We start from the raw sequence: 24928 nt of genomic DNA, 5'->3' as shown, positions 1-24928 counted from the left end.
CAAAGCTTGTGTCTGACTCTAGGAGGTCGGCCTGGTCCCAGGGCCTCAGGCTGAAGCTCAGCCTTCATTCAATTGAGAAACACCTCAGCACATTTTTTTTTGGCCATCCATGCTGGATGGCATGCAGGATCTTCTTTCCCTGACCAGGGATTGAACCCACACCCTACCTCCAGTGGAAGCGTGGACTTTTAATTACTGGACGCCCAGAGAAGTCCCCCAGACCAATATTGAGTGTGTTTTCTGTGTCCCAGGACCAGCCCTCACCAGCGTGAGGACAGCGCTGACCCTGTGCCAAGTTAGGAATCCCGGGACGGTGTGCTCCGAGGGCGGCCTCTGTGCCTCTCGTTGTCCCCTCCCGCCTTGGTGCCCAGGCCTGAGGGGTAACTCCTTCCCTGCAGCTTCACCCTGTGGTCACCTGGCAGATGCCCAGAGGGTTTCCCCGGGGCTGAAAACAGAGAAATAATTACTGTTGCTAAAAGAGCCCACGCAGAGGTGTTGGGAGCTGGCCCCCTTTCTCCAGGAGCCTGGTTTATCATCCTGCCCTCCTCTCGTTCCAGCTCTGACCTACGTCCAAACCAGCCATCGATCCAATGCCCCGTTCACCCCAAGGGTGCTGCTTTGCGGGCCTGTGGGCAGCGGTAAAAGCCTGCAGGCCGCCCTTCTGGCCCAGAAATACGGCCTCATCAACGGTGAGTGCCCTGGTGCCGCCCCGCTTCTAGAACCTTCCACAGCGTCCTGCTCTCCCGGGCCCTCCCGTGTCATGGGAGCAGTGAGAGATCGGCATCACTTCTCTTTCTTGCTCTCTGCTCCGAACAGTTTCCAGTTAATCCATCTTTGCAGGGATAAGGTTTTTGCCTCCTAAAGAACACGGCCATGAAAACATTAGCCAATAGAAACACGTCGGCAGCCCAAAGCGCTGGCCTTTTCTGGTCCTCATCTTTCATGTCCTTTGGCCCAGTGGCTTTTCTGTGCTCTGCCCCAGAGGCGCCCCCCGCCTCCCCCCTCGCCGCCATCCCCCTCAAAGCCGGAGTTCTTGTATAATGTGGACCTGCTGTTTATTTATTTTCTCCAGTCTCATTTGGTTCCCCCAACGCAGGTCAGCATGCTTACAGGCAGACAATTTCTGAACCAGAGGAAGGCTTCTTGCTCAGCACAGTTTCAATAAATATTTTACCAGGAGGAGAGAAAATATTGAAATCAGTTCTCCAGGTCTTTCCTGGAGTGGTCCCAGGTGGTCTTAGATGCCAGTCAGGTTTCAGGAGGATAAAGGGCTAGAAAGGATGCTTGTAGGAGACACACTGCAAGGGAGGGGGTGGGAGGCACTGACCCCCTCCCACTTCAAATGCTGTGGAAGCCGCAGTAGCCTCTACTTTATTTACTCAGGCACCGTGAGACCTGCACCCCAAATGTATAAATCTGCACGCTTATGGCCCCAAATGACACATGCACACCATACAGATATACATATATACCGACACACAAATATATACATGCCACCCTAGAAGGCTCGAGTTTTGAATAAAAAATGCTTTTCAGTTAGGTCTCCAACTTAAAATCCCAAAGCCACTGAGATTCCCAGCCAGGAATCAGTGACAAAAGTTGAAGGTGGAGAACTGAATGCTCATTCTGATAAGGATGGAAAAATAGTAATAGCTGTGTGAGTGTTTTAGTAAAATGACTAAATAGCAGTATTCCATTTTGGTTAGCATGGAAAAATAGTCTGGATACTTTACGATAAAAGGTATGCTTTTCTTGTATCCAAGTTTTGTTTTAAAAAACAAAATTATAATTATTCAAATAATTACAATTATTTGAATTATATTCAAATTATATTCAAATAGTTATAATTATTCAAATAATTCCTTCTCCTTCTGTGTTTACCTCTTAAGAATACTGTAAGACTAGAATTCCAGCTGCCATTCGGGATGAGTTCTTTGTAAAGAATGGGCCCCACTCTACTTGTGGCCACACCCACAGGTTTATTTACGCGCCTGCACTTCTTGGTAGGTGAAGACATGTGACAAGAGCCTTAATGTGAGAAGTGAGAAGAGCCTTAATGGCAGCGGGAGGGTCTGAAAACCACTAAAGTGACACCTTAATATCGTGCAAAACAATTTAGATAATTGTCACTGGGCCAAAGCTGGTTTATGCGGACAGGCTCGTTCAAGAAAAGTGTTGTTTAATTTAAATTGTTTTCGTAAAGAAATCAGATTCGCCTAGAGTTTTCCAAACAGGAAATAGAAAAACTCACGCTGGTTTTTGCTTGGTAGCAGAAGAGTCATTTGGGGCTCGTTTCAATAACTGAGCATTTGGAGACCGATTCAAAGTTCACATTTCTCAAAGGTGTTTTTGAGAAACCCAAGACGTCGTGAGATTTCAGTAAAGCTAGTTATAGGGGACCTGTGGTTGGCAGAGGCAAGCGCTGAGCTGTTGGGTGGGGTCTCTCTGCCGAGACCTGTCTGCACCCAGAGCTCCAGGAACTGCCGGCTCTGCCCCCAGAGGCCCCCCACCGCCATCCCCTGCCTTGGGTTTTCACATTTATGATCCTCTCACTTGTGGGAAAACATCCCAGAACAAGCCACATTCACTCCCACAAGGTTTATTGAAAGACTGCTGTCTATAGCTGGCGAGAATATAAACAGGCACAACCTTTTGTGAGATAAAGGCCACTGCTGATTAACATATGACCCGTGCTCATCCTTTGGCCCGGTGATTTCACGCCTAGGACTTTATTCTGCTGCAACACTCCCCCAGATACTCAACAAGAGATGTGAAGGATGCGTGATGAAACATAAAGGTGACCCCAGACTGTTCGTAATAGGGCTAGTTAAGTAAGCTGTGGGCAGCTTTAAAAAGAAACCTGTAAAGTGACTCCAAGTCCCTGAAGTGTTGTTACCTGGGAGTGGATTGGAAAGCAAAGTCACTCGATAGAGCTGAGGGGATGCTCTCATCTTTGTTCAGAGAAGTGTGTTAGTCTGTGCTCAGAAAACGTCTGAAGGAACACCAGGTACCAAACTGGTTATCTCTGTAGAGTGATGTGTTACACAATCCTGAATTTTTTTTCCTGCGCTGAGCATGGATTTTCTAACCAGAAACAACCATGAAGTTTTTTTTAGGGGGGGCCACAGTGAGTAGCATGTGGGATCTTAAGTTCCTTGATCAGGGATTGAACCTGTGCCCCCCGCATGGGGAACTCAGAGTCTTAACCACTGAACCACCAGGGAAGTCCCAAGACTTATATTAAAATACTATTAATTTTACTCACTGCATGCCTGTGATATGCAGTGCATTTTATTTGGTTCAGAGGTAGGGAAAGCGCAGAAATAAGAAGAGGCACTTAAGGCTGGAGGTGGGCTCTGCTGAGCTGGGAGAGGGGAGGAATGAGGCGAGGTGGCGGGGCTTATCCCAGCACAGCCCCAGGTCACACATGTCTGAAGCCTCAGTGCTTCCACCCTCTAGGGAGAGGATACTGTTGCAGTATTGTCTTAGAACATTGTAGAGTGAGGTGGCTACAGGCAGGGGTTTTAAACCCTTCTTTCCTAGTATAAGTGGGCCTTCCCTGGTGGCTCAGATGGGAAAACAATGCGTGCAAAGCAATACAGGAAACCCGGGTTTGATCCCTAGGTTGGGAACAGCCCCTTCTCCAGGGGAGGTGGCAACCCACTCCCGTATTCTTGCCTGGAGGATTCCACAGACAGAGAAGCCTGTGGGTTGCAGAGAGTCGGAGAAAATGAGCAACTTAGCACTTTCACTTTTCCCAGTATAAGCACTTAATGTTACACAGTTATCTCTAAACACATCTTTGGTTACATCTCACAAAATTTTAATATGCTGTGTTTTATCATTCAGTTCAAAGTATTTTCTAATCTCCTTTGCAGTTTTTTTTTTTTTTTTTTGACCCATGCATTATTTAGAAGTATACTGCTCACTGTCCAAATATTTGGGAATTTCCCAGACTGTTTTTTGTTTCTTTAATTTTCTTGAGGTCAAAGAACATCCCCTATATGATTTCAGCCCTTGGATATTTATTGAGACTTTTTTTATGGCCCAGCACATGTCTATATTGGTGAAATACATGTGCACTTGAGAAGAATATATACACTGGTTTTGTTGAATATTGTGCTTTAAGAAAGTCAGTGAGGCTGAGGTGTCTGATAGTGTTATCGTTTCTTCCGCGTCCTTAATGACTTCTCTCTGCTTATTATGTCAGTAGTTGAGAGAGGTGCGTTGAAAGCTCCAGCTCTGCCTGCAGGTTTCTCTCTCTCTCTGCCGGTCCTTGCGTACTGAAATCTGAAGCTGTGTGTGCACAAGGCAGCGTGGCCTCTTGGTGCAATCTCCCCTTATGGCTAGGAAGCACTCCTCTGCCTCTCCAGTAATACTCATTTTCTCCAAGCCCACTTTGTCTGATAAGTATAACCTCTATTCTTTCTTTTTTTGAACTATCCGTGTCTTATATTCTAAATATGTGTCTTGTAGACAACACATAATTGCTTTAAAAAAAAAATTCAGCCTGACATTTCCTGCCTTTTAATTGAAGTGTTTAGTCTGTTTCCCTTTAAGGTGATTTTTTTATATGGTTGGTTTCAAGTCCACCATTCTGATTTTTTGTCTTCTATTTGTGTGGTGGTTTTTTGTTTTTTTTTTTTTGGCTGTGCTAGGTCTTCATTGCTGCCTGTGAGCGTCTCTAGCTGTGGCTTGAGGGCTCCAGAGCCTGGGCTCAGGACGTGTGCACGGGTTTAGTCGCCCTGCAGCATGTGGGGTCCTCCTGGACCAGGCCTCTAACCCACGTCCTCTGTATCGGCAGGCGGACCCTTAACCACCAGACCACCAGGGAAGGCCTTGTTCTTTGCTCTTCCTTTCCTGCCTGCTTTTGGATTGGTCAAAAACATTTTCTAGTAATCCACGTTATTTCCTCCATTGCCTTTCTTGCTGTATCTCCTTGCCTCGTCTTATTTGTGGTTGCTCTAGGGGTTACACACCATCCGTCAGTCTGTCTTGAATTAAGGCAGCACCTCTTCGTGGGGAGCAGGAGAGCCCGGCAGCAGTCTTTCCCTTCGCCTTGCTCTGCTTCTTCATGTTACTGTAGCCACACATTTTACTCCTACCTATGTCACCAACCCTACAGTATATTGTAATTATTTTTGCTTTAAAGAGGCATTTTTTTTTAAGTCAAGAGACAGGAGGAAAGGGCTTTTATATATACTCGATATCAGCACTTCTCTTGGATCCTTTGTTTAGATCCAAGTCTCCATCTGATATATCATTTTCTTTCAGCCCAAAGAACTTCCTTTAACATATCTTGTAGTGCAAGTCTGCTGGTGAAGTTCAGCTTTCATCTGTCTGAAAATGTCTTTATCTCACCTTCGTTCTTGAAGGATGTTTTTGCTGCATATAGAAATCTATGTTGACAGGCTTTCCCCCCTCTTAGCACTTTAAAGATATTTCATTGTTGCATTGACGCATTCCGTTGCATTGCTTCTGATGAGAACTCAGAGATTATTTTTTATCTTTGTTCTCCTATATGTATAAAGCATCTCACCCACTCCTAGTTGCTTCTAATATTTTCTGTTTGGTTTTAAAAAATTTAACTATAATGTATCAAGGTGCAGTTTATTTTGTGTGTTTTTTTGCTTGGATCTACAGGTTGATACTTTTTATCAAATTTTGAAAATTTTCTCCCATTATTTTTGCAAATATTCCCTCTCTCTCCCCATCCCTCCCTCCCTTTCTCTCCTCCTTTTGGAACTCTAGTTACATGTATGTTAAACTGTTTGCTCTTGCCTTCCACCTCTCTGAAATTTTATTCTTTTCTCCCCCAGTCCCCTCCACACCTTCTCTTCGCTTCAATGTGAATGCTGTCTAGTGCCTGTTTTCATGTCTTCAGCTTCACTGACTGCAGCTTCTTCAGTGATGTTTTCCATCTAAGACTATTGTATTTCCCGGTTCTGGAAATTCCATCTGGTGCTTTTTTTATAGTTTCCATTTCTCTGCTGAGATTCCACATCTTTTCATTCATTTTAATTATCTTTTCAGGTTTAAACATATTCATAACAGCCATTTTATAGTTCTTACGTGCAAATACTGACGTCCGTGTGACCTCCTGACCTGTGACGCTCTGGCCTGTGGTCTCTCCGTGCAGGGTCACATTTTCCTGGTAGTTTTTGTTTGTTTGTTGTTTTTGTTGTTGTTTTTAATCTCAAGCATCTTTTTTTTTTTATTATATCCTGGACATTGTGGTTCTCACGTTCTTGAGAGTCTCGATTGTGTGGTCCTGCTTTGAGAATATCACATGAAAAAGAGCTGAGTTCCAACAGGCGGTTAGTTTCCTGGAGGATCAGCTTGACCTCATTGAGGCTTAGTTTTAGTCTTTGTTAAGGTGGGATTGGGCTTCCCAGGTGGCACTGGTGGTAAAGAACCCTTCTGCTAATGCAGGACATGTAAGAGACATGGGTTCAATCCCTGGGTTGGGAAGATCCCCAGGAGGCGAGCATGGCAACTCACTCCACTGTTCTTGCCTGGAGAATCCCATGGACAGAGGAGCCTGGAAGGCCACAGCACACAGGGTCGCAAGGAGTCAGACACAACTGAAGCGACTTAGCACGCTCCCATCAGGTGGGACGAGGTGTGCTTCCTCTGGGGGCTGTGCATCCTTACACCTGAAGCACGGCCCTCCTGGAGGGAAGCGTGGGTCTGCGGGGCTGAGCGAGGTCTCTGACCCTGGCCATCAGAGGCCGGCCTCATCTTGCGCCGTGTGGACCCCTAGGCAGTTCCCAGCTACCCTGTGGCCTTTCTCCCCCAGGCCCCGTGGAGCCTGCCCGATACACTTGCAGTCTGGCACTGATCAGTGACCTCAGGGAACGCTCCTGCAGGTTCCTAGGCCTGCCCCCGCAGCCCCACCCATTGTTGTGTCTTACAAAGTCCAGCTGCCTTGAGGCCCCAGACTCCAGCGCTGTGTCCCCCTGCCATGTCTGGGGCCCACTTCTCCCTAGCCATGGAATGGGTGGTCCCTGTAGGTCGAAATCCAGGGTGAGTGAGTCCCGCTCGGTGTGTTTCCTTTCTCAAGGATCACAGCCCCACGTGTCTGCTGACCAAGTGCCTGAAAAGAGTTGCCTCATAGCTTTTGTTTAGTTTTATGGCTTTTTATGACAGAAGGGAAACAGGATGCCTGCTCCTCCCTCCTGGTCAGAACTGGAGACTCAGCCTGGTTTTGGTGTCACATAGACCTGAGTTTGAATCCCAGCTCTTCCACTCACTGGCTGGTGACCTAGGACAGTACACAGCGCCTCTCCTTACCTAAAAGGCTGCAGTTAGCCTGAGGGCTGGATAATACCAAGCATGACTGCAGCAGCGCTTCGCGTAGGGAAAGGTCTCGGTTGCCTTTATTACTCCTCATTAGCGAGCGAAGCTGCAGCCACTCTGCACATGGTCGCTGCTGCTACACAGAATTTGACATGTCATTCAGAGGAATCCGTCTTTGGTGGTCGTCATCCTCAACATTAACCTTATCTACTTAACTTTAGGATTTCAATTTCTTCAACGTAGGAGGTCAAGTCCTTAGCTTTAAAGTTAAGAAAACTAAGACTGTGCTATTAACAACTCATGAAACCGTGGCTGGACCCTTCCGGCGCTGGCTGCCAAGGTTTTCGTAGCCGAGGAGAGGGCAGCTGTGTTTATTCCTCCCACGCTTGGTGACGGGCATGCCCTGTGTGTTGGCCCCAGGGGTCTAGAGACACAGCGGTTGCTCGTGGCAGAAAGGCACCTTGTGCGTCCCTTTGTTGTACAGCCTGATTGTGTCTGTGGACTCATCATCACGGGGGCCATGCAAACTCTAGGGTCCCCACCCACGCTGAGTGATAACAGCGTGAACGTGGACATCACACTGGTCCGCATGGTTCTCTGCCAGAGTGTGTCCACCCCCAACACCCCCCGGGGCCACGGGCTGTACTCCCCGGAGCCGCCGAGGCCCTGCGGGTCCTTCTCTGGTGGTGACAGTCCTTGTCACGTCTTCTCCACGCCGTCCATTTCTAATATGTCCTTCACCAAATGCATTCTTTTTCATTCCACAGCATCCTTCCTCGGCTTCTTTTTTATTTCCAATTCCTTTTTGATACTTCCTTTCACTTGGACACACGCCCACACTCAGAAAACCCTTTTATATTTTTTTCAGTGACCTTTTTTTTCCCCCCCAGCAGGCAGCACTGGGTCTTCGTTTTGTTTTTTCTTCTCATTCTTCCTTCTATTTAAAATTTAACGGGCTTCTTTCTGCTCCTCTCTCCTCTAGTCTGCTGTGGGCAACTGCTCAAAGAAGCCGTGGCGGACAAGTCCAAATACAGTGATTTGATCCAGCCATTTTTCGAGAAGGAGATAGCAGGTAGGCCTTGCTGGCCGTGACTCCCAGAACCTTCCAGGCTGTGGAGAGAGACTGTTCTGTGTGAGGCTCACAGGGCATCTGGGGGCTCCCAACTGGGAAAGACCACCAGGAAATGGAAACCAGGCTTTCTGGGAGGCAAAGGCTCTGGTTTCCCCCCCCAGCTGGTCATCCTGGCTTCCAAGCAATGGGGAGCTGGGGGGCAAAATCTGTGAACGTAATGCCTTTCACTGAATGTGTGAAGTGGCCCTCTTTCTCAAGAATGCTTGCTGTCACTTAAAGCTAGGAGCCAGGAGAGGCCCAGAGCTGCCCACTTCTTTTCCACCTCCTGTCCCAAAACACCAGGGGCCAAGATTCTGATCTGGTCAGCAGTCAGAAGCCAGGAGGCTCAGACAGCCTTGCAGACCTGAGGACTGACCGGCCATGGGTCCTCAGGGGAGGCTGGACCAGATCATCTTTGCAGACCCCCTCTGTGACCTAAGCTCCAAAAGCGTGTCCTCAATCCAAGCCCGTTCTCTGCATTTCCCTGAGTTCACAGATGAGCCCCAGAGAAGGGACAAGGTGCTCAGGCCACAGGCATCCCGGCTCACTCTGGGCTCCTCCCCAGGGCAGTGTGTTTTCCTCGCCCACATCTCCCATCCTTGTGTAAAGGGCTGTATGTAGCTTCTCTGTGCGGTGAGCATAAGCGAGTCATCACGTCTGCTATGAACAGGCACTTATTATGAAGAAGGCTGACCCAGAAGGAGGAGGGGGCCGTGGAGACAGTCAGTGTGCGCATTGGCTGGACACCCTCACTGCCCAGTGCTCCTTTCTCCTCCTGCCGCTTCTGAACAGGCTGCTCGCTCCTGATCCCTGCTCTGAGGGTCCGCCTGGGGAGGACGACCTGTCCTGGCTCTCCCCAGGCCCTCCTTAAGGTGTCCTGGACCCCGTGGTGAAGTTCCGGTGAGGCGGGCAGAAAGGGATCCCCCGGGCGCGGCGATCAGAGGAGGGAGACCCGATGATCTGGGCAGGCGAGTCTGTGCGCGTCGCCGGCTGGTGAACAGGGTCAGCCAGTGCAAGCTCTGGTGCTTCCCCGTCTGGTTCAGATCCCGGGGTGCCCGCCCCGCCCCACAGCAGCATCCCGGGGTGCCCGCCCCGCCCCGCAGCAGCATCCCGGGGTGCCCGCCCCGCCCCGCAGCAGCCACGAGGCCCGGGCGTCTCCGTGGAGAGGTGGGGACAGAAACCCCGGGTGCCGGGTTCACATGAGCACGGGCTAGGATGTGCGCATGTGCACGGGCCGTGGGGGCAGCCAGCAGGGACGGAGGCCGACGCCTGCGCAAGCCCACTCGCCCTCCAGCGAGCCCAGCTTCCCCGTTGTTGAGACGGGGGAAGGGGGTGATTGGCCCTCTGGAAAACATCTGTTGCTCTAATGAGTGAATAAGATAACAAGTTAATAGATTTATGTCATTTTAAATGTTGCTGCATGGTAGTCCATCCCACAGACTGGGTGGGTAATTTGTATAATTCTCCCTGACAAAGCATTTCGTGGTTCAGAACGAAAAGACAGTGACCAACCAGATGAGGCAGTGTTGATGGGGTAAATCTCAGGCAAAGGGAGGCAGAAATTCCTTGCCTCTTCTTGGAAATGTTCTGTACCTTTGAGTTTTTTATTAAACTAAAAAGTTATGAAAAGTGAATATTTAGGTGGTTTTCAGATTTGCACGCCTTTCAGTGATCCTGTAAGGCACCCTCCTGTGACAGGGAAGGTTTGCAGGCACTTCTGATTAGGTCAGAGGGAACCTATGCCCAGGAGGCCGGTGGCACTGAACTAAGGCGCCCTCCCGCCCCTGGGCACCGGACGCTGGAGTCCTCCGTGGCTTTGCATCTCGGGATATTGCCTAGTTGTTTGTTTTCTATCATGGCTGAAACAAACTCAGCGGTTTGGAACAACACACATTTCTTCTCTCACGGTCCTGGAGGTCAGGACTTTGAAAGTCACGTGCTGGCAGGCCTGCATTCCTTCCTGAGGAATTCTCTGGGGACGGTCTGTTGCCTGGCCTTTCCCAGCTTCCGGAGGCCCCTTCCTCCATCTTCACAGTCAGCAGCGCAGCCTCTTCAACCCTCTCTCTCTGCATGCTAAACACAGACCCAAGGGGCCTTTCCACTGGCGGTCAAGAGGCAGAGTTGTTTTGGTTTTTATTTTTCCTTTTTTTTTTTTGGTGGATACAAAGGAGACTGAGCGCACACTTGCATTTCCCGTCCGGGGAGCCAGACCGGGGCAGCTTCAGTCTTCAGCGCTTTGTGCTAACGTTTCCCTCCGCAGCCTTCTCTTTCCTTAGCCGAGGTAGCTCTACACTCCTCCACTTGCTGCAGAATTAAAGACACAACAACCACCAACATCCTATCTTCCTCACAGAAGCAATAAGTCCTGTCATTTCACTAATCCCCATCTCGCAGGGATAACAAAGAATGCATTTACATTCATCACCACTAACAGGGGCTCATTAGTGGGCTGTGGAGACGCTGCCGGGGAAACCGGAGCGCCCGGCTGCTGGAGGACGCACGCGGGAACCACCAGGCCTGGCCGCCCGCGTCGCCGCCACCCAGCAGAAACCGGAAACGGAAACTTCGGTGATTCTCCACCGAAGTTGGGCTTGAAGGGAAAGTTTGCCTGAACCTGGAAGCGCCACGTTGCCACCTCACATGCCGGCGTCCACGCACCCGCGGCCTGCGTGGCCGGCGTCGCCCCTCAGGCGCAGACTTGGGGGGTGGGGATCAGCCGCATCACCCCTGAGTCCTGAACCCAGAGGAGACAGACGGGAGGAGAAAGAGACAGGGTTCTGAGGGTACAGCTGGGCTTCCTAACACGCCCCGACCACGTCCAGACCTGGGGAGGCAGAGGTGTGGCGGGGACGGGACTGGCCCAGGCCCTCCCCAGGAAGAGCCGAGCAGGGCCTGAGGTGGGAAGCGAATCCGTCCACACGAGGGCGAGGGCCCACCAGCCGGAGGGTGGGAGCTGGAGGGACAAGAGCCCCCGAGGAGTGACTCTCCTTTCCCGGGAGTGACGTGGGGCAGAGGGCATGCCTTCCCCCCACACTGCCCTGGGTCAGAAGGGTCCCCCGAGTCCGCACGCGTGGTGGGGCGCGGCCCTGAACAGTTTCAGCCACTGACTGGTCTGGGAGAAGGAGACTCGGCTGCCCCTCTGTCCTGTGGGGCCGCCCGGACGACTCAGGTTTCCCTTCTCAGAACCTGGTGGTGTTTCAGATATCTCAGTTGGGGGACCAGCTGCAGTCCTGGGAACCCTGCCGGGGTTTCCCCAGATGAAACCCAGAAGGTTCCAGAAATCCTGCAGGGACAGAGAGTATGGTAAGGACCCACAGGCCTGGTCACGGGGGCAGAGCCCCTGCGCCTCGGGGCTGGCAGATGTCACTGTCAGAACACCCTGCCCTGCAGCCAGCCTAGTGTAGACCACCCCCCATCACTCCCTCTGAAGGCAGGCAGTGCCCTTCCAGGGGCTGGACCTCCTCCGCTGGGGACTCTGCCCTGTGCTCCCAGCAGCTGGCCGGCCCGGCCACACCTGCTGCCCGTCTCTGGGACTCCTGCCCTCGCTCCGCCGGCCTGGGAGCTGCAAGTCCATCTGGGGAGCATGGTTATCACGGGGCATCTTCACAGCCGTTGCCGCCGCCAGCAGCCCAGAGAGTAGACCCAGATGTCAGCATCCCCCCCGGAGCCACTTCCTCTTACCGCCCCCTTGGGGCCTCCTGATGTGATGTCCCAGCCGTGACCTCCGCAGACTCAGTTATGTTCTTTTATGTCCTCACGGGTGCTGCCAACACCTCCTCCTTTCAAATCAGCCACAAAATTAATAACCGCGCTGCTGTCCCCTCTTCCCACATTTACCAGGCACAGGACTCCAGGGCCCCATCTTTGCTCGTCCCAATCTCTTGATCCCGGGCTCTTGGCGGCTGCACTGTGGATGGAGGGTTGGAGAGATGCTTGTTCCATGCTCCGGATTTTGAGATACATAGGTCTGACCTCCTAAACTCATTCTGACTCGAGCTGTGCTGAACAGAGCAAGTTGGCTCCCCAGGGCCCCACACGGCGCTCCTCACGCAGCCACGTCCCCGGTGGGCACAGAGGGGGCGCTGGTCCTGACACGGGGCCAGGCCGCCCAGCACGCAGGCTTGCCTGCCTGGGAGCCCCTGTTACTTGCACATGGTTGCAGAACAACTGAAAACCCTTCTGGGCTTTTGGAAAAATAACTTCTCAGCTGCTAAAAAACCATTTGAACTTCTGTGGTCAGTGCTGGCGGACTCCATGGCCATTTTATACAGGGCCATGTGTGCAGGCGTTGTTTTTTTTCTGCCCAGAATTAGCCAAGGGGGCAGCTAGAACTCAATTCTCTGCTTCAACCGTCGGTGACTCACAGTGGTCACCATCTCCAAATGACATGCCCTGAGCCTTCTCTGTGCTTCATTCCTACCAGAGGGCCTTCTGGATGTGAGGTTTTTAACCCCAGAGATCCGAGCTTCCCAAGGAAGGCAGCCATCTGACCTTGCTTGTTGAAACTCTGGTTTCTCAAGCTTCACTTAGCATAAAAGCATTCTCCTTGGCCTCAGCTCACCCTAGCGGCTTTCTGGCTAAGGTCAAGGGTAGTGTGGGGCTTCCCAGGCGGCATGGTGGTAGAGAATCTGCCTGCTGAGGCAGGAGGTACAAGAGATCCCCTGGATAAGGAAGTGGCAACCCACTCCAGTATTCTTGCCTGGGAAATCCCAAGAAGAGTGGAGCCTGGCGGGCTACAGTCTGTGAGGTTGCAAAGAGACACAGCTGAGCACACATGGCCTTATTTTTAGTCCTTCTCCTGGGAATTTCAGCCGTAAATTACGGTCCTGTGGCTGCTGGTGGTAGATGTTAACATAACCTCATTCCAGGGGACTGGGTCTAATCAGTGGTATGCCACCGTCTCTGGTTCAGAAGGGTGGCCTTCTCCCCCGGCTCTGGTCATGGTTCTCATTCTTGGACATTACTTGTGTTTTCTCTGGAAATTGGTGACCCAGGCAAGATAGTAAAACAGCCGAAGGTGTATTTCGTCCTCGCTGGTTTAGTCTCTGCTCTCAGTGTGTGAGATGCTTGCCTAGAGCTGTCCCCATCGCGAGGGGTGTCAGGTGGGGGGGTCGCCAGTGACGGTGTGTCCCCGGGGTGGGCTTTTCAGGTCAGACCCCAGCTTTTCCCACCTCCCGGCTCTGCAGGGTCGGAAGGGAAAGCTGAGCACCTGCACCCAGGTGCTGCCAACCCAGCACCTGCCGGCCTGGCTCGCTGACCGAGGTGGAGGGGGATCGGCTCTCCTCACTCACTTCCACTCTGTAACCAGCCCTGCCCTGCCGGTATCCCCGCAACAGCTGGAGGGGGTTCAATTGAAAGAAGGCCTGGATTCCTTGGCACACATGCCAGACATACACTTACTTTTTCAGGTGAGAAAACAGCTCTTTAATTGGCATAATAACTTTCCCCTAAATGCGCAAGTGCTGGCGTGTAGAAAAGATAATGTGGAAGACAGATCATTACCCCATGTTACCCATGCCCGCTCCCGTAAACCCCGTTATCGCCAACATATTTCTGTCTGGAGAAGGTCCCTCAAGGCCTAATAGAACCTGAGAAGAGGCAGGAGGTTTGAGGGAGACTCCAGACTCTTAATTTGCACCCTTTCTGGTAATGAGACCTCGCCACGGCCAACGCAGCCATCGGAACACAAACAAGCCGAACCAGCCCCAAACTGGCATGATTACGAGCATTTTTGAGAGGCTTCCGTGAGTACACGTCCCAGGAGGCCCGGATCAGATCTCAGCTGAAGGGCTGCCTTATTTTTTTTTTTGAGGGGGAATTAATATTCTCCTCACTAAATGCACACTAAAGATCCAACAATACACCAGCTTTTCTCTTTTGTTAAAACCTTGCAAAGAGTGGCTGAGTTGAAAGACAAAGTAAATCTTCCCATCTGAGGAGGTAAGCGGCGTGCGATTTCTTTTTTTTTTTTTAAATAGTGCAGCCTCGGCAAGCTGCTAGCTGTCTTACCACAGAGGGGAGACCCCGAGGGACCCCGGCCGGTTTCCAGCAAGCCTTTGCATGTGGTGTGTTTGTACCAGCTGAAGACAGCGCATGACTCTCTAAATAATTTACCAGTTGATTAATGGACTCACAGGGGTATAATTAGCAGAGAGAGAGACCGTGGGTACAGTAACCAGTACAGTGCTTGGGGGAGCAGGAGCCTTTATTTTTATAAAGAAACTTTCTAGGGTGCTGGGCGTTTGAAGCTAACTTGGGAAGAGCTCAGTGCCTCTTCTCTTTTGAAGTGGAAATAGGACAGTTTGAATCCGTCGAGTTTAATTTTTCACAAGCTTTAGGGGCCCTGCAGTGCAACTCCCTTTTTATTATTGAAAAAAGTCTACATTTTTCTTTCATTTTTCTCCACACACACACACATGCACACACAGACACACACGCAGCCCAAGCAATAAGTAATAAACACATTAATTTACTCTTTTACTGAACGTATATTTTATTCGCTGCACCTCCCCTGGATGTGTCCCCATGGGTCGCCTCAGCATCCCCACCCAGACCCCCCCACCACCGTTGGGCTGCCTGTAGGTTGATTAACGGACACCCCAGTAATTTATGCATTTTTAAAGGAACCCTCACCTCCGTCTTGACAATGCTTTTGAAGTAGCTCCTTTTTTCATCAAACTTTTGACTTTTCCGCTGGGACCGCTACAAAGATTTTCTTCTGGAAACTAGGTAGGCGCCTTCCTGCCGAGACGGCCCAGCAGAGCAGCGGGTCTCAAAGTGGGGGTGCCTTGTGAGGGGCAGAGGCGTGTAATGAGGACAGCTGTAGAAAGGGGGTCAGCACGCTGTTTATCAACAGGGTTGTGCCCCTAGAGGGTCCAGCTCTTGAGTTTTTAAGAACTAGACTTTGGCTGTGAGAGTGGCATCGTCTGTCTTCGTTATTAAGATGATGCCCTGCTGGGGCGTCAGCCAAAGGTCTGTGGCTAAGAGGTTGCAAAGCTTTCTGTTCGGTGGCCAGAGCGGCAGGGAAACTGAGGCAGCGAGGGGCTCTCAGCTCACCCGTGTGTCCGGTCCGTGAAGTAGCCTCTCCCCACGGAAGATGGGGGCCTGGCCACCATGGCAGTGTCAGCAGAGGGGCCGCACAGATGGTTTTCCTGGGCTGAGAGTCCGTCGGGGGCTTGCCGTGTGTCAGGAACGGAGATCACAAACCGGAGGGGAGCCCAGAGGGGCAGGGTGTCCTTCTCACTCCAACCAGGGCTTCTGGAAGCGTCTCCTCTCCACGGGCAGCCCTGGTGGCTTCCAGCCCATTCAGCTGTGAAATCGCCTGCGACAGGCCAGGCCCCAAGGCCCCTGCCTTCTCCTCCAGCCAGGAGTCTCCTGCTCACACCCCCTCCAGGCAGGTGTAGCTTGAAGCCCCTTGCCCTCCGAGTACCCCAGTCGGGGAGCTGACACTGGCTCTCCTCTCGGGCTGTGAGCAGGGCCCGAGGGGTGTTGGGGAGGCTGCCCTCAGTGACCTTCTGCAGCCCCTATACCTCGGACGGTCGCCATGTCCCTGAAACAGATTTCCCGTGGGGGACTTGGCACAGCTGTGATTGCCGGGGCCGGGGGCACAGGGCCCTTGCCCTGCAGCTCTGCTCTGTTGTACCCTTCCCTGAGCTGAGCAGGAAGGGGGCTCAGGGTAGAGAGAGGGAGGTGGGTGTGATGGGGCAGAGGGACACAGAGGCGAGAGGGGAGGGAAGCGTGTAGAGTATACACGCACTCTAGTATTCTTACCTGGGTTCCCATGGACAGAAGAGCTGGGTGGGCTACAGTCCATGGGTCCCCAGAGTCAGGCACAACTTAGCTACCAAGCATGCATGCACGCAGACCGCGCCCTTCCCCTGCCCTTCCCCGGGGCATCCAGACCTCGATTTCTCCCATCTGTGACCCTGAGCACTGGAGCCCTTCTCCACTTGGGCGTGGTCAGGCTACAGGGAGGTAAGACAGACCTCCTCTGGGACCCATCCCAGCACCTCCCGCTGTGTGTTTCCACTTGGGCTCCTTCTGCTCCCCAGTCCCCAGCGCCAGCGTGGCTCATAGTAGGAGCTCAGCAAATGTCCATGAACGAACCCATGAATGAATGAGCAGATGAGGGCACAGCTGGTGTCCCGGGACGGCATGGCGGAGCAGTGCCAGGCAGGCCCGCCCTGTGGCGGCAGGGGTCCAGACGCTTTGCCCCGCTGCCTGCATTTCTGTGTTGGTGAGACCCCATTCGTCTTAAGGAGCAAAGGGAGAACAGATGCCAGTGGGCGGCCTGAGGGGTTTCCAGAGAGGTGGCCCGAAGTGTTCACTCCTGGAGAGTGGAGGGTGAAGCTGCAGGTTTGGGCTGCGGACTCACCACTCTATTCCAGTTCAGGTTCTGCCACTGGGTGACCTTGGGATGACCTTGGGCAAGTCACGCAGCCTCTCAGGACTACAGCTTCTTCATCTACAGCATGAGCTTTCCACAGTACCATAGTCATTGTTTGTTAGGTGTCCACGTGAAAATGTGTCTGTGAAACGTTTAGCACCACACGCGGCACACAACTGGGGCTTGCCTGGTGGCTCAGATGGCAAAGAAAGCACCTGTGATGCAGGAAACCCGGGTTCGATCCCGGGGTCAGGAAGATCGCCTGGAGGAGGAACTGGAAACCCACTCCAGTACTCTTGCCTGGAGAATCCCACGGACGGAGGAGCCTGGCGGGCTACAAAGGGTCACAAAGAGTCGCACAGTGGGTGTGGCTGTCACTGGCACACTTTATGGCGCCCAGCAGGCCACTCATCAGATACTATTATTATCATTGGTAGTACAGTAGCTGTCATTCTCATAATGATAGTAGAAGTCATGGTGGTAGTAGCAAGGTCGTGTGTGTTTACACGTACCTTACATGTACGTGTATTTAACATACACGTGTATGTTACACAAGGTCGTACACCAAACATACATGTATGTTTCATAGGTGGACTTCTTTGATACCTTATTCTCTTCCTGTGACTGATGCCAGCTTTGGGCACCTGGTCCCTGTGGTCACCAGGACCTGGCCGAAGCCTCATCTGCTCTGCCTCTGGGGCCCCGCTATCTATTGCAGCCGCCCTACAACGTGATGGCAGAGAAGGACGGCTGCTTCGTTCTGCTCCTGATGTCCTGGGTCAGGATTTCAGGCAGGACAGGGCAGGAGGGCTCGACACCACTGTCTGACTTGGGCCTTACTTGGCGCAACTCTGATGACTGGAGGCAACTGGGCTGGATCATCCGTCTGGGGCCCTACGCATGGTTCCTGGTCCTGGTGTGGACCTGGCTCCTTGCTTCTTCTCCCTGCTGCGTCTTCTGGGGCAGGACTCTTCATCCCCACGCCTGGTACCCGCAGTGAGGTGTTCAGGCCTCCGCCTTGGTGCAGTGTTGCCGTGTGGCAGCTTGGGCTTCCTCGTGTTGGTCAGCCCCCTTGTGTGACCCTAGCTTCCCCACAGCAAGCATCCCAAGGAGGCCGAGAGCAGCCGTTGTGGATGGGGTGGAGGGTGGAGGGTGGGGTAAGTGCTAAGGCTTCTTCTGACCCAGCCTCCGAAGTCCCAGAATGAGCTTCCAGCTGATCCTGTCCATTAACCGAGTCAAGATCGGCCCAGATTCAAGGGGTGGGGGGCTCAAGCCCACTTCTCAGCTGTAGGAAAGTATTAGTCTCTCAGTTGTGTCTGACTCTTTGCAACCCCATGGACTATAGCCCACCAGGCTCCTCTGTCCATGGGATTCTCCAGGCAAGAATACTAGAGTGAGTAGCTGTTTCCCTTCTCCGGGGGATCTTCCTGACCCAGGGATCGAACCTAAGTCTCCTACACTGCAGGCAGATTCTTTATCGTCTGAGCCACCAGGGGTGCCCGGGGGTAGGAAGGCCACCTCTAATCTGCTGCCGTAGGGAAGGCTTGCGTTCTGGTTCTGTTCTGGAGTGGCTGCATCTGGTGACTGAGTGAGGCTGAACACAGACAGCCTCATGGGTCCTCAGAGCTGAGGGTGGCCTGGCTGCAGACCTGCCAACCTAGCAGCTTGCCGGGAGCTCAGAAAACTGAGTCCAGTTCTCTTTTTAAGAGGAAGAAGCCCCAGCTGAGAAGTAAAGTGACCTGTCCAGGGCACGCTGCAAACAAAATGCAGAGAGGAGGGCAGAGTTCACCATGCTTCTTCCCCTGTAAAGGGGGCAGAGAGCAGGGACGGTGCAGGTGGCCCCACAGCCCGGTGGCCTGGGTTTAATTCTGGGCTCCCCGACCCATTTGTGTGTGGCCTGGGGCAGTTACTTCCTCTCTCTGTGCCTCCAGTTCCTCATCTGTAAAATAGGTTTGTTATGAAGATTGCAGGAATCAATACTTGTATTAGGGAAAAAACCCAAGCTCACAGCAGAGCTGAGTCAGCACTATAGCACATGTACTTGCCAAATTGATGTGTCAGTGCATCTTTTCCACCCAGAACACCGGCCTCATGGTTGTTTCCTGGTTTCCCAGGAGTTGCTAACTGTCTCCTCACAGATCGCGTGAGCACCGGCCTTCCTGCTGCCCCCGAGATGTGGGGGATATAACTGGTTCTGAGCCCCGACTGCATTAAGATGGAAGGAAAATCGTGTTCCGGAAACTCATTGATCCATAGCATGCAGTTAGTTTAACACTGCACTTTCCAACAGTCCAGTCCATATCTGGATTGCTGGCCTGTCTCATCTTCCACTGAAAGGTGTAAACGTGGGTGTTAAGATAGGAATGACTAATGATCCGATTGTCAGACACCGTGTGTGTCAGTGAGCATTTTTATTAAAAGTCTTCTTAACTTGCTAAGTGAAGCCCCATTCATTCAGAGAATGGCTGTTCTTTAATTATGTATGTGGGCTGCCCTGGGTTTTGGGTGCTGCGCGCAGGCTTTCTCCTCGCGGTGAGCGTTGGCTACTCGCGTTGGAGAGCACAGGTTCCAGGGCATGCGGGTTTTAGCAGTTGTGGCCCATGGAAGAATGCCTACTTTTAAATGGTCTTTTTTTCTTCTCATCTAGAACCTCATTAGCGAGATAAGCTCAGGGCCCCCAGTTGGAGTTGCCCCTCGGCTGCAGGGGGTTCAGCGGTGCCGGCACCTCACGTCTTATCTTTGCTTTGGCCCCAGTAGACGCAGCAGAGAGGAGAGTGATAGAAACTGATCGAAACGAGCAGCTGCTCACCAAGGGCTGGCTGAGCAGCCTCCCAACTGGAAAGGGCCCCAGCCCTAACGTACTTTTCTGGACTTAAAAAAAAAAAAGCCGGTGTTAAAAAAATTGTTGGCAACCATAGGAAGAAGACTTCCAATTGAAATCCATTTGCTAACTCTGGGAGGAAATAAAGCTTGTAAATTATTTTTTTAAGCCTTTTTATTTTGTATTGCAGTATAGCCAACTAGCAGGGTTGTGACAGTTTCAGGTGAACAGCGAAGGGACTCAGCTGTATATACACGTGTATCCGTTTGCCCCCAAACTCCCCTCCCATCCAGGCTGCCACATAACATTGAGCAGAGTTCCCTGTGCTATGCAGTAGGTCCTTCTGGTTGTCCATTTTAAATATAGCAGTGGGTACATGTCCATCCCAAACTCCCTGACTATCCCTTTCCCCAGCTTTCCCCCTGACAACCGTTAAGTTCATTCTCTCCAAGTCTGTGAGTCTTGTTCTGTTTTTTAAGTTGATTTGTATCGTTTCTTTGTAGATTCCACATTTAAAGGATGTCGTATGCTATTTCTCCTCCTCTGTCAGACTTACTTCACTCATTATGATAATCTCTAAGTCCATCCATTGCTGCAAATGGCATTATTTCATTCTTTTTAATGGCTGAGTAATAGTCCATTGTGTATATGTACCACATCTTTATCCATTCCTCTGTTGATGGACATTTAGGCTGCTTCCACGTCTTGGCTGTTGTGCATAGTGCTGCAATGAACATCGAGGTGCATACATCCTTTTGGATCATGTTTTTCTCTGGATGTATGCCCAGGAATGGGGTTGCAGGGTCCTACGGTAGCTCTATTTTTAGTTTCTAAAGGAACCTCCATACTGTTCTCCATAGTGGGTGCACCAATTTGCATTCCCACCAGCAATGCAGGAGGGTTCCCTTCTCTCTACACTCTCTCCAGCATTTATAGTCTGTGGGAAAACTTGTAAATTATTATTTTTTAATTGTTATCTCCTGGCACCATTGTCTGACAAATAGATTTAAATATTGTTGTTGAGTACTCGAGATGTTAGGAAATAGATTTTTGGAACCTAAAGGAGTCTTAGAAGACATCTGTTCCATCCTATGCCTGGGAAACACTGCTGGCCAAAAGAGGCGCTTGTCAGTGCAAGTGACTTGATTTTACGAAGGAAATAAGTTCTCCAAGGGGGCTTGCTCCCCACCCCCAGAGAATGGTGGAGTGCAACCAGGTGGAATAGCCCACTTTTTCCTCCTCCCGTCCTGTACTGGTTTTAGAAATGGCGCGTTTATCCTTTTAAGAGCTCACTTGGGGCGCAGGATCCGTGGCTGACCAGCAGGTGGCAATAAATAATAAACAAAGAGCATCACTAAAGGCCCCCTGGCCCCAGGCCTGGCTGGCGCTGCACACACTCCTTATTTCCGGCTGCGGCCTCCGGGAGGCCTTGCAAGGCCTCGGCTGCCAGGAATCCGCGCCATCCCGAGGGTGGTGGACTCCCAGAAATGGTGGCGTTTAGCTTTCACTGAACTATAACGCTTAGTAAGTCGGGGCCGGGAAGAGCCCAATCCACAGCCTGAGCCAAGCCCCCAGCAATCTGGGGAAGAGACAGACGTGTGGGGGGAGCGGGCGCCCTGTTTCCTTCAAGCATCAGTATGCAGGAGATGGAATAGAAAACAAACAAAAGCAGTGTTTTTTTCTCCTCCGCAGCTGGGGTTCTTTCCAAGACGCTCCCCCTGGGCTGGGCCAGGAAGGGGGCGGGGCCCGGGAGCTGTGCTGGGATGTGGGGAGAAGAAAGTGCTGAGCCCCCCACGAACCCTGACAGATGCCAGGTGTCCCCTTTACTTTTCAAACGGGGCCTTGAAGAAGGAAAGACGCTATAGGCTCTGTATGTGAGGGGGGTGGGCAGGTGTGTTTGTGCTCTATTGTGTGCAGAAGGGTGTGGGGTGTAGTGAGTGTTGTGCGTGTGGGTGTAGCCTGTGTAGGGTGTAGGCAGGTGTGTGCCTGCAGGGATGCGTGCAGGTGTGATAGGTGAGTGCCTGGGTGTGTGTAGTAGGTTGGGTATGTGTGTGTGAGGTCCTCAGCCTTTTCTGATCTGCCCTGGGGTGGCAGGAGGGTTAAATGGCGAATCCTGGGCACGCCAGTCAACCTTGGGAATTCTTTACCTTGAAGCACCGGCTGAGGGAGCTGTTTCCTTTCCTCCACTGTCCGTCGCAGCCTTTTGGGGCCAGCACCAGTAGCCTGGTGCCCCGGGGTCCCTGCCTCCCCCAGCCGAGCCCTGGTCAGGGATGCTCACAGGGATGCAGAGGCTTGGACCACAGGCAGCAGCGAGGTGTGAAGTGCAGCAGGAAAGGTCCGGGAAAGGGTTTCCAGCGAGTCCTCTCTGCCCTTGGCGCTGGCTTCCACTGGACTTCCGTGAGCTGGCCTGGGAACTCTCTCGGGAACCTCCGTAATGAACGCCACTGGCTGTCCAAGCTGGACTGTACTGAAGATGCAGACTTGCCGCCCAGGAAGAATAGTCCCTTCTGGTCACCTCACGGTGGCCTGATTCACAGGGTCCTTCCTTCTGCATGAACCAGGGGACCGATAGGCGGGAGGGAGCTTGAACACGCCTCCCCTTCAAGACCAGGGTGGGCCGGGTGTCCTGAGTGGGATCAGTAGGGGGCCTGGTGGGTCCCCCTGGGGCCTGGAAGCCTTTCACTTGTGACCGTGGCTCCCTGTCCACCCTTGTGACAAGCACACCCGGCCGGCAGGGAACAAACGGATTGAGATTTTAATAACCTCGAGGTCAATGTGAGGACAGCTCTCTCTCGTGGAAGATTTTCAGAAAAAGAAAAAAATAACACCTGAAAGCATGTGATGTGGCCTTTATGAAATAATGGGATATTCATATCTCGCACTTTGCTAAATTTAGGGTTGACAGGACGTTTCGGAGAGGTAGCCCTTGGCAGGAGCTTATACGCAGGGTAAGATGTTAGCTGTCAAGCCCAGAAATCAAGCCCGAGGCACCTGACTCAATGGAGAGAGACTTGCGGCCGCCCTGGAAATCTCTCTCCGAGAGGAGGATGAAGGGCAGTGGACAGCATTATCAAGGAGAACTTCAACTTTCGGCAGGACACCGCGGGTGAGCTCTGTTCTGCATTTTTGCTGAACTGGCTGGTCAGACCATGCAGGGCTGAAGAAGTGAGTTGATGGCCTGCGGTGGCGGGGGTGGGGGGAGGCAGCAGCCAGACAAAGGCGCAGGGCAGAAAGCCTGATGCGGGAGCCACGGGGGTGGGCCTGGGAGATGCACCAAAGGCGGGTCTTCCTGCCTCACCCTTCACCCCGGGCCTGAGCCGCATCGCTGGGAGGGCCTCTCACAGGCGAGGACACATCTGGACACGTCTGTGACAGCAGGCAAGGGCTCTATCCAGCTCTTGGTTTCCCCCAAAGTGAGAGCTGCTTCTGGGGCGTGAGGACAGCTTTCCAGGGAGATTCATCCTTTGACCCACTGCGACAGTGTCTCACAGAGGTTGTTTCAACCTCTTTTAGGCCTTTAAATCATTTCCTTTAGACAAAACACCCACTTTGTTAGTGGAAGCTGTTAAACATGTTTGGAAAGCAGAGAGAGTAGAATAAGGAGCCTGAGGGGACCCACCGCCAGCGCAGGGAACCTGCGTGTTCCGGATCAACGGTGCAATCCTCCCCACGTAGGATTACTTTGAAACTAATTCCCAATGCCAAGACGTAGTCCCTTGACTACCTGTTTAGTTCACAAGTATGTCGTGGAGTGGATGAAAGGGAACCCTGGGGGAACCCGTTGCCATGGGACATGACTCCATGCTTGGGAGAACAGGCCTGGTTTCAGGAGATGGTGCTATGTGGTCATTCATTCATTCATTCATTCGTTCATTCAAAGAGTGTTTACTAAGCACTTGCCGAGTGCCTGGCATGTGTACCAGGTGAGGGGGTAGCAATGAGCCTGACTTGGCGAGGGTCCCTGCTTTCTCTAGTGGGGGATGAGGGTGTAGGCGTTAAACAAATACTCCACCGATGATTATTGATCCACAGTCGTGGGAAGCCCCTCTCAGGAGAAGTGCTCATTTGAGAACCTGCAGAGAGGGGCTTGTTTTGGTATTGGCTAGAAGCTGGGGTCTGCGTGAGTGATGAGACCTTGCCGGCCTCCGAAGCCCTCGCCGTCACACCTCCCAGGCCCTTCGGCTCTTCCGCTGGGATGTGTTGACTTGTGTTATTGTCTCTCTCAACTCCAGGACCCTGAGCCCCCGAGGGACCGGCCATCGCTTGTGGGGCATTGGTGTGGCCCCTCCACTCTCCCCTGTGTGTGTGTTGTGTGTGTACACGTGTGTACACGTGTGTGTATATGTATGTCAATATATACTTCAGTGGCTTCCCTGGTAGCTCAGTTGGTAAAGAATCTACCTGCAGTCCAGGAGACCCAGGTTCAATCCCTGGGTCTGGAAGATCCCCTGGAGAAGGAAATGGCAAACCACTCCAGTGTTCTTGCCATGGACAGAGGAGCCTGGCGGGCTACAGTCCATGGGGTTGCAAGAGTCAGACTTGGCAACTAAACCACCAGATCATATTATCTATGTCGTTTACTTGCTTCCCCCCACCCGCCATTTGATATTCTGTCAGAGGCCTCTTTCCAAGTCAACATAGATGATTTTTTCAAGCTTCCCTAGTAGCATGCTGCATAGACGTCTCGTCCTTTATGTAAGCTGTCCTCTGCTGATGGACATTTGAAATCGTCTCCATCATCCCTGTTATAAATGGCACTGAGACGGACATCTCCATGGGCACATCTTCTGTCCTCTCTGCAGTTGTATCTTAGATGTAAATTCTTTGGACCATGATTGCTGGGCCATGAGGCATGTACATCTTAGCTTGTGATGCCAGTTGGGAAATTTCCTCTAGAAATCTTTGCCAACTTAACAAGGAAACAACAAAAACAAAAAAACAACCCCAAACCAAGAATTCTCTTTGTGTTTCTGTCTGGTCAGACGTCTTGACCTTGAGTCAGATTTCTCCCCAGCTGAGCAACTGGCTTGCACAGGTCACTTAACTCACAGCCTTTGGGGGCCTTGGTTTCTCAGCTTTGAGATAAGGATGGGCAATGGGACGACCTTCCAGGCCTCTCCCTCTCTGAGCCTCCGAGCAGCCTCTGTTGCCCTCAGAAGCTCAGTGCTCAGCTGTCCACCCCTAACTGCAGCTTGGTCTCCAACAGCACTAATTAGTGAAGAAAATTACTTGCCCAATGCACTCCTCACCCTCATCAACAGAGGCCTTCACTGGGCCCAGGGCATCACTGGTCAGCAAACTAATTACTCCA

General features: G+C 52.0%; 1 protein-coding gene across 1 annotated transcript in view; it reads left to right on the top strand.

Moving 5' to 3' along the window:
- Positions 1–24928, top strand: part of AK8 (adenylate kinase 8) — a 135560-nt gene that overhangs the window by 55721 nt on the left and 54911 nt on the right. The window contains 2 exon segments of the mRNA XM_027556671.1: positions 558–689; positions 8282–8371. Coding sequence (XP_027412472.1) covers positions 558–689; positions 8282–8371 — 222 coding nt within the window.

The sequence above is a fragment of the Bos indicus x Bos taurus genome, chromosome 11 (assembly GCF_003369695.1).
Source record: "Bos indicus x Bos taurus breed Angus x Brahman F1 hybrid chromosome 11, Bos_hybrid_MaternalHap_v2.0, whole genome shotgun sequence".
Taxonomy (NCBI): Eukaryota; Metazoa; Chordata; class Mammalia; order Artiodactyla; family Bovidae; genus Bos; species Bos indicus x Bos taurus.
This window is presented reverse-complemented; position numbering and strand designations above follow the sequence as displayed.